The 14829-nt window shown below is 37.6% G+C and overlaps 1 protein-coding gene across 2 annotated transcripts in view; it reads right to left on the bottom strand.

The window, feature by feature from the left end:
* LOC126299054 (protein FAM214A) overlaps positions 1–14829 on the bottom strand; it is a 217991-nt gene that overhangs the window by 5208 nt on the left and 197954 nt on the right. For both annotated transcript variants that reach the window (XM_049990711.1, XM_049990712.1), the window contains exon 15: positions 9334–9572. In XM_049990711.1, coding sequence (XP_049846668.1) covers positions 9334–9572 — 239 coding nt within the window. The remainder of the gene's footprint in view (positions 1–9333; positions 9573–14829) is intronic.

Here is a 14829-nt window from a genome sequence, read left to right as displayed (position 1 = left end):
ATTACTCTCATCAGTCAATTCTTTAGTAAATTAAAAGTTTATTTATAGAAGTTTCCATTCAACATACGGATATAAAATCTTTGACAACTAGTGTGGATGCTTTTCCATTAATTTTCTTAATATCTGTTAACTACTGAAGTAAGGTCTAAACATTCAAATGTGAAAAATTTCCTGTTTAAGGCTATAGCACTTTTTATTAATAATTTGAGGTTTCCATTCAAAGAGAGAATTCAGGATCTGGAAAGTATTATCTACCATCCACCCAACAAAACAGCTGAAATAGCCATCATGTAAGAGTACAGTTTACACATCCTTTATATCCATGTATCTTACCTTTATATCTATATATGTTAGTTAAGATGGCAGCGAGTATAGATGTAGTAGTAAATCGCTCCATAAATTGTGAGTATTTAGCGTCTATAAAGTACGTATTACATGACAAAATTGTGTAAAGTGGGATTAGAACATGCTCGGTGATGCATAAATGGTATCACTCACATTGCTTCGCGAAAATAAATCAAGAAAACCTTTCGTGTGCTTGTGGAACAAAGTTTAACGGATGTTTGGCCGCAACTGAAATGAACCACTCAAATTGTGAACTTTTAGTATTAGAAACACTGCAGAATGAACTGAAAGCAACAAGGTAACGTGTTCAGTTGTTGTAAAATATTGTTAAAAGCCTATCTGATCCAGCTCTGACAATTTCAGGAGCACACTGAACCACAGAAGTGTGCAAAACCTAAATCTGCTGCAAACAATTTTAAAGTTCCGTCAAGAAACGGATTTCAGTGTCTCATTACAGATTGTGACGTTAATAATGATGAGTCCGGCAACTCGCACCAAGATTATTTATCTGAATTGGCGGGAAGTAAATGCAAAATGTCAGAAAAATGTAACTGCAAAAAAAAAAAAAAAATAAAATAAAATAAAAAATAAAAAAAAAAATAAAAAAAAAATAAACTTTAGTAGGCCTACAGTTTTGGAGTTGCGGGTATTCTTTGCCTCCAGCAAGATCTGTCAGACCTGCTCCAGGTTTCACAACACTTGCAACAGAGAGAAGTTTTAAAGGAAACTATAACTGCATGTCACAAAGTGAATGTATAGTAATAATGGGTGGGGCAAATGATGTGTAAGTATGAACTAATAGTGGCAAACAGTGTTTTAAGAAATGCGCTATGTACATTAGTGAATCAAAACGTGATCGTGGTAGGCATAACACACAGGTATGATCTTATTTAATCTTCTTGTGTGAACAGAGAGATCCAAAAAGCAAACAGAATGTACAAAAAGATCTGCAAGGCCACTTCAAATGTGTTTTTCCTTAATATTTATGACCTGGAGAGAAAGCACTTTACTACACATGGAATGCATTTAAATAAATGGGGCAAATCGCTACTCAGCCAGAAGATGAAGGCATTAGTGGAAAGTGTTTCTCCTAGAAGTAAGAAATGTAATCCAATCCCATTGTCGATGGTGAAGGGGAGCTGCAATGTATCTTGCCTACCAACTACTCCAGCTGCTGCAGTAACACAACTTGAAGAAACATTGACTACAGAAGAACATGTTGGGAGAGAAGCAGGCATATTAACAGCTACAACAGATGAAACAACACAGCAAGGAACAGACAAAACAGAAACAGCAAGGGTGGTAGCATACTCAGCTACAAAAACTATTGATCCATCAAGTGGTACAGGTATCCATTCTGCAGCAACATCTGAACTACTCACAAGGGGAACCCAGTCGTTGAGATCAAGACATTAACATGAAGAAGGGAAGAGAGTTCAACAAGCAGTAGCAGTGTCAAGTGTTGTGGGTAAGCAAAAAACAGTTCCTCCTCTCCCTGTAAACAAGTTTATAGTCAAAGGCAGCGAGAAGAAGAAGCCCATAAGGTAAATAGTGCATGAGATTTAATAGCCCCTCACCATAATGGTACATCTGTGAGGAAAGACGGGTTTGATCTTAAAATATGCTATCTTAACATTCAAGAAGTGAGGGATAAGGAACTTGTTGTCAATAATCTTGGAATAGAAAAAGGGTTTGATATTTTGTGTTTGAGTTAACACTGGGCTACTGAGAGTGACCTTACATTTGTTAAATTTTATCATTATAATATATCCAATAGTTACTGCAGAAAATTGCATTTAAGAGGTGGTGTAGCAATCTATGTTAACAAGTCACTTAGATGTTCAGTCAGTAGATTGAATCTAGATTTTCTGTGTGATGAACTGAAATTTGAAGCTGCTGGTATAGTTTTAGACAGTTAAGTTATTGGTAATATCCCTGTGCAGATCACCTAAGGGCATCATCAGTGTATTTCTAGATAAACTGGACCAGCTCTTACATGTACTTGGTGAAACTAGATGGATAAATTATGATATTGTAATAGGTGTTGATCTGAATTCAGATTCTGATGTAACAACACACAAACGTAGTGTCACTGAACTTCAAAATCTAGTAAGACAATCCAACTTACACTGTGCCAATAATAGGCCCACAAGGGAACAAGCATGTCTTGACAATATTTTTGTGAATTTTAAAACAACAGACGAATCATGTGTTGTGTCAGAGTTTGCATTTTCTGATCATAGTTCTGTAAGCTTAAATTATACAAATAGGTTCCTTCCTGATAGACTAGCATAACTAAGCCTGTCCCAAAAATTTTTATCACCAGACCTGTCTCAGATGAAAAAACTCTTAGATTTTTTAATGCCCTTGCTGACAAAGACTGGTTTGGCCAGTGTTATGGAGACACACCCTATACTTTAAGTAATGATTTGCCAGTAAATATACTATTTGATAGGTTTTTAAAGTATTTTTGGTACACTTTAATGACTGAATTCCAACAAAGAAATTCAAAGTAGGCCTAACTGATTGAGTCCTGAAAACTAAAGCTCCAAAAAAACAAAATACATGGTATACAGAACAGCTGACCAATCTGAAAAACCAAATAATGTTGTTGCACAATGTTTATTGTAGACTGAAGACTAATCAAGCTAAACTAGCCTATGTTACATGTAGGAATGAATATAAAAAAGCGATCATAGAAGCCAAAAAAAGCACACAGTCTCAGAAGTATTGAGAAATCCACCAACAAGTGCAAAGCTGCTTGGAAGCTAATAAATAGTGTCGCTAAAGATGAAAGAAATGTTACAATTAACATCTCTGCCCAAAAATTCAATGATTATTTTGTTAAATCAGTAGAAGTAGGAATTAGTATTGCCAAACCTGAAATCAGCTCATCACAGTTACTGTCAAAAAATAGTTTTAGATCATCAAAGAATCATGAAATGGTTAAAAATCATCCGACAGTGTAGACATATATGACTTATCCTGTAACATACTGAAGAAAGTCATAGGCAGTATAGTGTACCCCTTTACACATTGTATAAACAAATGTCTAGCTGAAGGATATTTTCCTGATGAGCTTAAACTGTCTAGGGTAGTTCCAGTTTATAAAAAGGGGATAAAGACTGCCTCAAGTTACCAGCCAATTTCCATAGTCCCATCTTTTTCCAAAGTTCTGGAATGCACAATTTACAAACAATTATCTGATTACTTTGATAATATACGAATTATTAGTGGATCTCAATATGGTTTTAGGAAAAACATGTCAACAATAGATGCAATAGACACTGTTGTAAAACACATCCATCAAGTATTTGAGGATAAAGACTTTGCTCAAGTCACTTTTTGTGACATAAGCAAAGCCTTTTACTGTGTAGAACATACACTACTACTTGAAAAATTGGACTTCTGTGGTGTTAGAGGTAATAGCCTTAAACTATTAAGATCATTTTTACAGAACCATAAGCAAGCAGTCTGTGTTGGCAAAAAACTATCCAGTGCAGAACTAGTTCACGTAAGTGTCCCACAGGGATCTGTACTGGGCCCTTTCCTGTTCCTAATAATGATTAACAACCTGCCGTCATGTATTAAATCAAAAACTGTACTATATGCAGATGATACAACTTTTCTGAACAGCAGTAATGACCTCAATAGCCTTAAAACTTGTGTTACAAAGACAATTGCTCAAGCATCATACGAGTTTAAAGCAAATGGATTTTTGCCTAATGAAAATAAAATTCAGCAGATAGTATCTAGTCTAAAAGACAAGCTACCATTTGATGATCCTAGTTATGTTAAGTTTGTAGGGGTATATTTGGACGACAAATTATCTTGGGGTCTACATGTCAAGTATCTTGGTGGTAATTGTCTAGGGTAATCTATATGTTAAGGTGACTAATGGATTTTGTATCTAAAAATTATGTTAGAATACCCTCTCTCTCTCTCATTCTTCCATAGCATAATAACCTACGGTATCATTTTATGGGGAAACTCCAGTTGTGTGTGACATCCTTCTGCTGCAGAAGAAAGATATTAGTGTAATTATAGGCTCATCATATAAGGCACACTGTGAACCATTGTTTTCTGAGCAAAAAATTAACACAGAAAAGGAAGCTACCCAAAGCTAAATGCAGGGAAAATATACATTGCTACAACACTAGGACAAATAGATGTATTTATACTCCATTCCACAGAATCTCAAAATCACTGAACAGTTATGAGCTAATGGGGCACAAATTATTTAATAAACTTCCACTAGCTGTTCAAGATTTACCAGAGCAACCATCCAAACAAGCAATGTGTGACTGGTTAGTTGCCCACCCACTATGATGAAGGATTTTATCAATTGCAAAATTATACTGTAATAACAAACTGATTACTCTTTTGCAACAGGAATTATGTATTAATATAAGTATGACTTTGTAGGATTTCACCAATCTTAATATAACCATGTAATAACAAACCTATTGTTCTTTTACAACATGAATTATATTGTATTATATGTATGACTGTCTATTGCCTAATGACAATAAAATTATTCTATTCTATTCACAGATTAGTACTATTTTAGAAGGTTCATTTACAGTGTAAGAGATTCCAAAATATTCCTTGTAATATAAAATATCTAAGGAAATGAGAAGCAGCTCTATGCATGAACACCGATTGCTCTACTGCGGCGTACCATTATGTAACAGTAAATATACAAGGTTTCTCGGGAGGAATGGTCATAATTCAGGGATATGATTAGAATGATCCATCGAAGCAAAAAGAAACTAGTAAATATGGGCTCAAAAACTCATAGTATACGTACTGTGAATCAAATCTTTTCCATTGCAAGCTCTTTGCCTTCCATATATTGAGATGTGGGCCAAAAGAAGAAAAAATGTCCAGTAAACATGGGCTCTAAAATGCACACCTTACAAACTATGTGCACTTTTCATCTTTGCTACTGTAAGACACATCTCATTTACTGGACAAGTGCTCACAGCTTTTAAGGTATGGACTTTAGATAATCATTCCTGTCATATCCCTACATATTGTCCATTTCTCCTGGGACACCCTGTCTAATAAAAGAACATCTGTAATAACACTGTTACTATATGTGAATAAAGCAGTTACTTGAGCACCATAAAGTTGTAGAGGGATGTAACTTTTAAAAATTAGCAGTGTAATTAGGGACAAGCCCATAGCTCTTTTGTAACAGTTAATTATGCTAATTACTGCTTATAGTTGCCAAAATTTTTATTCATTTCCATTTAAACTGTGAAAGCCCTAAGTGGTAATCACCATGTTTTTAGTCACTGTTCACTGAAGGGTAACTGTCAAGCTGTTATCCTTTTTTGTTACATGTCTAAATGATTCTCAGTACAACTTCTATTTGGAGAACCAGTAATAATTTCCATTACTTTTGAAAGCAGTTTTCCTAAATACATCACCAAATAAATTAATTCAACACTATGAAGTCCTCAAAGAAACCTTGAGGCCCATAGATATCAGAATATGTTCAAAATAAAAAAGGAAAATCTACAAAACAGCCATAATAAGCAAACATTGATATTTTAAATGGTACTGCAATATATAATGAGAAGCTGTAAAAGAAGATTCAGGAGTCTGCACAGCTTGTCAGAAATTTGCAGTGATATGAAATCAAAATGGAATATTGTTGAAAGAAAAAAAAAGGGAAAGAAGCCACATACATATATCCAATTACATAACCATTTATTTCTTGTATTAGATTTAACTTCATTGGAAAGCACATTTAAAGTTTTCACAATGTGACTGAAGACACTTTCATCATCATCCACTGTAGATTTAGTAGAGTCATACAGGGTGGGACAAAACATAACGAACAGAAAACACTATCACAGAACTATTTCCCAAGGCTTTCGCGACTTTACAAGGCTTTCGCGACTTTACAAGGCTTTCGCGACTTTACAAGGCTTTCGCGACTTTACAAGGCTTTCGCGACTTTACAAGGCTTTCGCGACTTTACAAGGCTTTCGCGACTTTACAAGGCTTTCGCGACTTTACAAGGCTTTCGCGACTTTACAAGGCTTTCGCGACTTTACAAGGCTTTCGCGACTTTACAAGGCTTTCGCGACTTTACAAGGCTTTCGCGACTTTACAAGGCTTTCGCGACTTTACAAGGCTTTCGCGACTTTACAAGGCTTTCGCGACTTTACAAGGCTTTCGCGACTTTACAAGGCTTTCGCGACTTTACAAGGCTTTCGCGACTTTACAAGGCTTTCGCGACTTTACAAGGCTTTCGCGACTTTACAAGGCTTTCGCGACTTTACAAGGCTTTCGCGACTTTACAAGGCTTTCGCGACTTTACAAGGCTTTCGCGACTTTACAAGGCTTTCGCGACTTTACAAGGCTTTCGCGACTTTACAAGGCTTTCGCGACTTTACAAGGCTTTCGCGACTTTACAAGGCTTTCGCGACTTTACAAGGCTTTCGCGACTTTACAAGGCTTTCGCGACTTTACAAGGCTTTCGCGACTTTACAAGGCTTTCGCGACTTTACTCTTAGTTTGTTGTTGTTGTTGTTGTTGTTGTTGTTGTCTTCAGTCCTGAGACTGGTTTGATGCAGCTCTCCATGCTACTCTATCCTGTGCAAGCTGCTTCATCTCCCAGTACCTACTGCAACCTACATCCTTCTGAATCTGCTTAGTGTACTCATCTCTCGGTCTCCCTCTACGATTTTTACCCTCCACACTGTCCTCCAATGCTAAATATGTGATCCCTTGATGCCTCAAAACATGTCCTACCAATCGATCCCTTCATCTAGTCAAGCTGTGCCACAAACTCCTCTTCTCCCCAATCCTATTCAATACCTCCTCATTAGTTACGTGATCTATCCACCTTATCTTCAGTATTCTTCTGTAGCACCACATTTCGAAAGCTATTCTCTTCTTGTCCAAACTAGTTATCGTCCATGTTTCACTTCCATACATGGCTACACTCCAAACAAATACTTTCAGAAACGACTTCCTGATACATAAATCTATATTCGATGTTAACAAATTTCTCTTTTCAGAAACGCTTTCCTTGCCATTGCCAGTCTACATTTTATATCCTCTCTACTTCGACCATCATCAGTTATTTTGCTCCCCAAATAGCAAAACTCCTTTACTACTTTAAGTGTCTCATTTCCTAATCTAATACCCTCAACATCACCCGACTTAATTCGACTACATTCCATTATCCTCGTTTTGCTTTTGTTGATGTTCATCTTATATCCTCCTTTCAAGGCACTGTCCATTCCGTTCAACTGCTCTTCCAAGTCCTTTGCTGTCTCTGACAGAATTACAATGTCATCGGCGAACCTCAAAGTTTTTACTTCTTCTTCATGAATTTTAATACCTACTCCAAATTTTTCTTTTGTTTCCTTTACTGCTTGCTCAATATACAGATTGAATAACATCGGGGAGAGGCTACAACCCTGTCTCACTCCTTTCCCAACCACTGCTTCCCTTTCATGCCCCTCGACTCTTTATTACTGCAATCTGGTTTCTGTACAAATTATAAATAGCCTTTCGCTCCCTGTATTTTACCCCTGCCACCTTTTGAATTTGAAAAAGAGTATTCCAGTCAACATTGTCAAAAGCTTTCTCTAAGTCTACAAATGCTAGAAACGTAGGTTTGCCTTTTCTTAATCTTTCTTCTAAGATAAGTCGTAAGGTCAGTATTGCCTCACGTGTTCCAACATTTCGACAGAATCCAAACTGATCCTCCCCGAGGTCTGCATCTACCAGTTTTTCCATTCGTCTGTAAAGAATTCGCGTTAGTATTTTGCAACCGTGGCTTATTAAACTGATAGTTCGGTAATTTTCACATCTGTCAGCACCTGCTTTCTTTGGGATTGGAATTATTATATTCTTCTTGAAGTCTGAGGGTATTTCGCCTGTCTCATACATCTTGCTCACCAGCTGGTAGAGTTTTGTCATGACTGGCTCTCCCAAGGCCGTCAGTAGTTCTAATGGAATGTTGTCTACTCCGGGGGCCTTGTTTCGACTCAGGTCTTTCAGTGCTCTGTCAAACTCTTCACGCAGTATCGTATCTCCCATTTCGTCTTCATCTACATCCTCTTCTATTTCCATAATATTGTCCTCAAGTACATCGCCCTTGTATAAACCTTCTATATACTCCTTCCACCTTTCTGCCTTCCCTTCTTTGCTTAGAACTGGGCTGCCATCTGAGCTCTTGATATTCATACATGTGGTTCTCTTCTCTCCAAAGGTCTCTTTAATTTTCCTGTAGGCAGTATCTATCTTACCCCTAGTGAGATAAGCTTCTACATCCTTACATTTGTCCTCTAGCCATCCCTGTTTAGCCATTTTGCACTTCCTGTCGATCTCATTTTTGAGACGTTTGTATTCCTTTTTGCCTGCTTCATTTACTGCATTTTTATATTTTCTCCTTTCATCAATTAAATTCAATATTTCTTCTGTTACCCAAGGATTTCTAGCAGCCCTCGTCTTTGTACCTACTTTATCCTCTGCTGCCTTCACTACTACATCCCTCAGAGCTACCCATTCTTCTTCTACTGTATTTCTTTCCCCTATTCCTGTCAATTGTTCCCTTATGCTCTCTCTGAAACTCTGTACAATCTCTGGTTCTTTCAGTTTATCCAGGTCTCATCTCCTCAATTTCCCACATTTTTGCTGTTTCTTCAGTTTTAATCTACAGGTCATAACCAATAGATTGTGGTCCGAGTCCACATCTGCCCCTGGAAATGTCTTACAACTTAAAACCTGGTTCCTAAATCTCTGTCTTACCATTATATAATCTATCTGATACCTTTTAGTATCTCCAGGGTTCTTCCACGTATACAACGTTATACTATTTTAATATTTTACTGTAACTTGAATACAGGAATATGCCAAATTTTAGTAAATTCTGTTTCATTTTGGTGTAATGTTTTGTTTATATTATAAATTTGGCGAGCTAGGGTTTGATGTAATGCCAACTGCTAGAAACTAACTTACCGTAGATGTATGAGATACCGTAGCCACTTTTGAGCATCATAGGGCTGCTTGCCATCCAAATTGGCAGGCATATACAATGTTCGTTGCCTTAAGAATGTTTGTGAATTTGCAGGCATGTCACATAAATCATACATCACCACAAACATTTTCACCACTGTTCCAAGGGGATTGAACAGAGTCACTTGTACTGTGCCACTTCTAGGAACATTATAACCTTTCTTTCCAAGGTTAATATGGCCCTGAAAGAAGAAAATTATTTCAGTTACCAATTTGTATCAAAATAAATAAAGACTATTATCATGATCAGAGGGAAATATAATTTTTAATAAATAAGAAAGATATTTTCTGAGCACAGGAGGATTTTGGCTTCCGACTAGATGAAGTACTCCACTAACTCCACCTGTGGGGATAAGATGTACCAAACTCACAAAGCATATTAAGTGAAAATATATAAGATGATTTCTGTTACAATAGTCATTGGTGACTACAGTCAATATCCTTCCTTGGACGGCAGATACTGAAATCACGTTGTATGCAGCTCCATACTTTCCAGTGTCTGAGTAACATGGCTGAACTGGCAGGTCACCACATCACTTAACCCTCCCACAACCCTTGTCTTCCTTCCAGTTCATTATTTAGTCATATACCATTGTAGGTGGTTTGAACTTTTCTATATATCCTACAACCACTTTGATTCATTTGAAAGAAGGAAGCTATTAAACAATAATATTTTGTCTTCTGCTTCATCTTAAGTTATCCATTAAGATTAGCCCAAGATGATTAGAAGAGATGGAACTTCAGAAGTTCTTTTACGTAAAAATATAAAACACCATGAGGATTAAAGTTTATTGTCCAGTTGACAGCAAGGATGTTGGTATAAGAGCACTAGTTCTACTTGGAACAACAGTAGGGGAAGGAATGAGTTATAATGTTCTTGTTGCAACAACCTAAACATTGTTCTCTGACTATCTTGGCACTATAATAATTAAATTTGTCAATTCTTCACACCCAAGAATAGGTGTCAATCATTACCTGACAATTCTATTTCTTCTCTTTTGTTTTCCATTTTTCCAATGGTCTTCGATCTTCTCCTGTAGTTATTTTCTTACAGCCACCAATCCTCCTGAATTTTTGTTCATCAACAACTTTCCCATAGTATTTCATTCCTAATAGCTTCCTGATTATTTGTTGTTCTGTGGTATCTTCTCCCTCTAAATTCTGTTTTTTGTGATCCAAGCTAGTGTTGATTTCTTCCCTCTGACAGTCTTTCAAAAAGCACTGTTACTACTGTCTTAATCATCATCTTCTTCAGTCCAAAGACTGGTTTGATACAGCTCTCCATGCAGCTCTATCCTTTGCAAGCCTCTTCATCTCCGAATAACTGCTGCAACCCACATACTTCTGAACAACCCACATACTTCTGAACCTGCTTACTGTACTCACATCTATCTCCCTCTACACTTTTTATCTCTGTAATTCCCTCCTACACTAAATTTCTAATCCCATGATGTCTCAAAATGTGTACTATCAACCGATGTCTTCCGTTTAATCAATTTGTGCCAAAAATTTCTTGTCTCCCCACTTCTATTCAGTATCTTAATTAATTACATGAACTAACCATCTAATCTTCAGCATTCTTCTGTAGCACCACTGTAGTGAAAAGACAACAGAATAGTCTACTGTAACCCTCCTTTTGCTCTTTCTTATTGTATACCATATTGTTCTGGTTTTTCAGTTTCAAGAATTCTGGCTGCCGGCTTGGTGCTGTTCCTTCTATTTCTTATAAATTGCAACCCAAACTATTACTCCAAGTGTAGGTCCAGTGCATCTAGTACGCACATGTCAGACATCACTAAAACAAAGGCATTTTTCATTGCAGAGGAATCTTCTCATGAAATTTTAATCACCAACTTTCTCCTCTGCCTGTGAAAATATTTTGTTCATGCTGACCTACATAGGGAGTAATGATCATGATAAAATAAGGGAAATCAGAGCTTACACCGAAAGATATAGGTGTTCATTCTTTCCACACACTATAAGAGATTGAAATAATAGAGAATTGTGAAGGTGGTTCAATGAACCCTCTGCCAACACTTAAATGTGATTTTTCAGAGTATCCATCTAAATGTAGGTGTAGGTGTAGGTGGGTTGCAGGTCCTCATCTGGCCACCATCTAACCAACACACAGTCATCACTGGCACTGCGACAAAACTAGCTTTCATTAGAAAACACAACAGACCTTCACCTTGCCTTCCAATAAGCTCTCAATTGACACCACTGATGTTGCAGGTGGTGGTGTTTTGGGGTCAGTGGAATGCACGCTACATGGTGTCTGGCTCAGAGCTGTCCTTAAAGTAACAACATTGTAGCAGTTTTTGTGTCACTGTGATGCCAACTGCTGCTCAAATCACTGCTGCAGATGCTATACAATGCACCAGACCCATATGCCAAGCACACTGATCTTCCCTCTCAGTAGTACCACGTGGCCATCTGGAGCCTGGTTGTCTTGTGACCGTACATTCCTGAGGCAACCACTGCAAGCGCCCATGTACAGTGGCCACAATCCTGCCACGTCTTTCTGCAACATCGCAGAAGGCACATCCAGCATCTCATAGCCCTATTACACAACCTTCTTCAAACTCTGTGAGGATTGATAGTGGCATCCTTGTCTCCTTACAGGCATTCTTTACTAACACCAACTCACCTCTTTAAAGCAAACCTGATTTGCATCATCACACTGGTACTACCAGCACCTCCCTTATCCGACTGTTGTGGAATTTGAATAATCATCTTTCACCTGTAGAAACACACCTACCAACATTTGTTTATGCTGCACAACTTTTTCTTGGTGATGTGATTTTAGTTTTGTTTTTGTCCCTTCAGTGTATGTGGACTGTTCCAGTGCTGCTGCTTGATACTGGAACCAACACAAACCCACTATTAACAAATTAACCCTCACAATACCAAGGAGGGAGGGAGGGAGGGAGGGAGGGAGGGAGGGAGGGAGGCAGGGCTAGTTTATGCTCACCTTTTGAAAATATTGTGCTCTAGCCATTTACTATATACTCTAAAATTTTGAAAACTATGTATTGTTTTAATGAATTCTGCAATGTTCCACAAATATTTCAAAATTTTCAGTTTAACTTGACTAACAATTTAAGCCTCAGTAGTAGATACTACTTCCCCAATGACTATGATATTGAATATTTCAGGTTCAGGACCTTCCTTACACATCAATCTCTTTAGAAAGTATGTTGTGAGTAAAAACCAACAGTTAACAAAACCTGCATTCTTAAATTTTGTTTTCATGGCACCCCACTTGCTTCAGTAATGTGTACCATATGCCTAGACCATGACTCTGCCACCCTTCCCTCTTGTGTCTGCATTCCTAGCCAGTAAATCTGCTGCCTCCCTCTGAGCCACTAGATACCCACCTCAACCCCTGTTCCTACCTCCCACTTCTTCCCTCCTCCCCACCCTCCCAATATCACTCCAACTGACAACCCCCAGTACACTCTAAGTCCCCCCTGCCAAAATGCAGTCTTGGCGATCTGTGACCACCCAGCACAGGAGCACAGACATGGTGTATTGTGCCTGGTAACAACTCAATGATTCTCCCATTCAGTGGATGATTTCATTTACAGCTGAAGTATTTAGGTTTTTTTTTGTATCATGTATAATATCCCTTCTCTTGTTCCTTCTGGGGCTATGACTTATAAAATAATCCAAATCATCTTCATTTCATTATTGTCATTTCTTGGACTTTACACACGTTAATCACATTTGCCTCATAATAGATATGTTTGTGTATTAGTTTTTGTTTGACTGGCAATATATTTTTGCACTCAACACTGTTTTTCCACATCTCATACAAGATTTTAATTTCAACAGGACAGTGCAGGGATCTATAGTAGTGAGCGCTAAACACTTTTAACCCATCCTCTATGATGATGTCATACAGAAGAAACTCATTTCATTTCTATATAAGAATGCATCCAGCTGACAGTTATTGATAGTGCCACTGTTTGAAACTCTCCAGGAAATGCCTTACATATCTTTCAATTTTGTTAAAGTTCTTGTAATAAACATTTCTCACTGTTCGTATGATCTACTTTTACAGTTGTTTGTGACTTAAGCAATAATACAACATATTGCTACAACTGCCTTTCATAGGCAGTGCATTGTGTACTGTGCTAGTGTTCATCACAGAACATACTCTGATAAAAAGTAAAATGTTGTCATTTGATTAATATTCCTAACACAAAGCTGAAATATTTCCTTTCTCTTGGGAAAGGGGAGAAGGGGGGAGGGTGAGAATGGGGAAGAGCATGAGGATTAAGCCCACATCATCAAGGAAGAGTTTGGAAGGTGCAGAGAGGAACTAATGTCAAGGTGACACTGAGTTTGTCCCTCAGGTATTCTGAGACAGTGCAGTTGGTAGTGCACTACTTGCACAAGGCAGGTGCCAGAATGTGTGTCGTGATAAATCACACTGTTCTAACTTGTCACAAATGGTTAAACATTTTAATGACCCTTCCTTTACTATGTCTGTGTACTTTCTCCAATGATTTTCTTTACCTCACAACACCATATTTACTGTGAATTATTGTCACTTTCAAATTTCTTCGTGCTTTTAGAACAAACTCAGATGAACGTAAACAAGATGATCTGAATGTAATGTTAGTGGTTCAGCTTATTTTGGTGCTGTAAGAAAGGTGTGTCCATTGTTTATCAATATGACATGAATAATAATTTAACTAATGATAATTTCAAGTGGTTTGTTAATGAATGAACATGACAAGACAACAAACATTAACCATGAAATCTGTACTATTTATGGGACAAACAGCAGTTAATGACAGGAGGTACTTTTAAAGGTGTTTGATAAGCAACTGTATCGGGCCACAAGACCACAATTACAATTATTCTGCACAAAATTGCCCAGTCTTACAGATATGCTATGGTTTCCAGCGATTTTTAGTCCTTTATGCATTAGGAAGAGGAATGGACGTCTCTAAAAAGGGCCATCACAGAAGTTGGGAAGGAAAACATAGGTACAAAGAAGGTAGCTGCGAAGAAACCATGGGTAACAGAAGAAATACTTCAGTTGATTGATGAAAGGAGGAAGTACAAACATGTTCCAGGAAAATCAGGAATACAGAAATACAAGTCGCTGAGGAATGAAATAAATAGGAAGTGCAGGGAAACTAAGACGAAATGGCTGCAGGAAAAATGTGAAGACATCGAAAAAGATATTATTGTCGGAAGGACAGACTCAGCATACAGGAAAGTCAAAACAACCTTTGGTGACAATAAAAGCAACGGTGGTAACATTAAGAGCGCAACGGGAATTCCACTGTTAAATGCAGAGGAGAGAGCAGATAGGTGGAAAGAATACATTGAAAGCCTCTATAAGGGTGAAGATTTGTCTGATGTGATAGAAGAAGAAACAGGAGTCGATTTAGAAGAGATAGGGGATCCAATATTAGAATCGGA

Source organism: Schistocerca gregaria, chromosome X (genome assembly GCF_023897955.1).
Source record: "Schistocerca gregaria isolate iqSchGreg1 chromosome X, iqSchGreg1.2, whole genome shotgun sequence".
Taxonomy (NCBI): Eukaryota; Metazoa; Arthropoda; class Insecta; order Orthoptera; family Acrididae; genus Schistocerca; species Schistocerca gregaria.
This window is presented reverse-complemented; position numbering and strand designations above follow the sequence as displayed.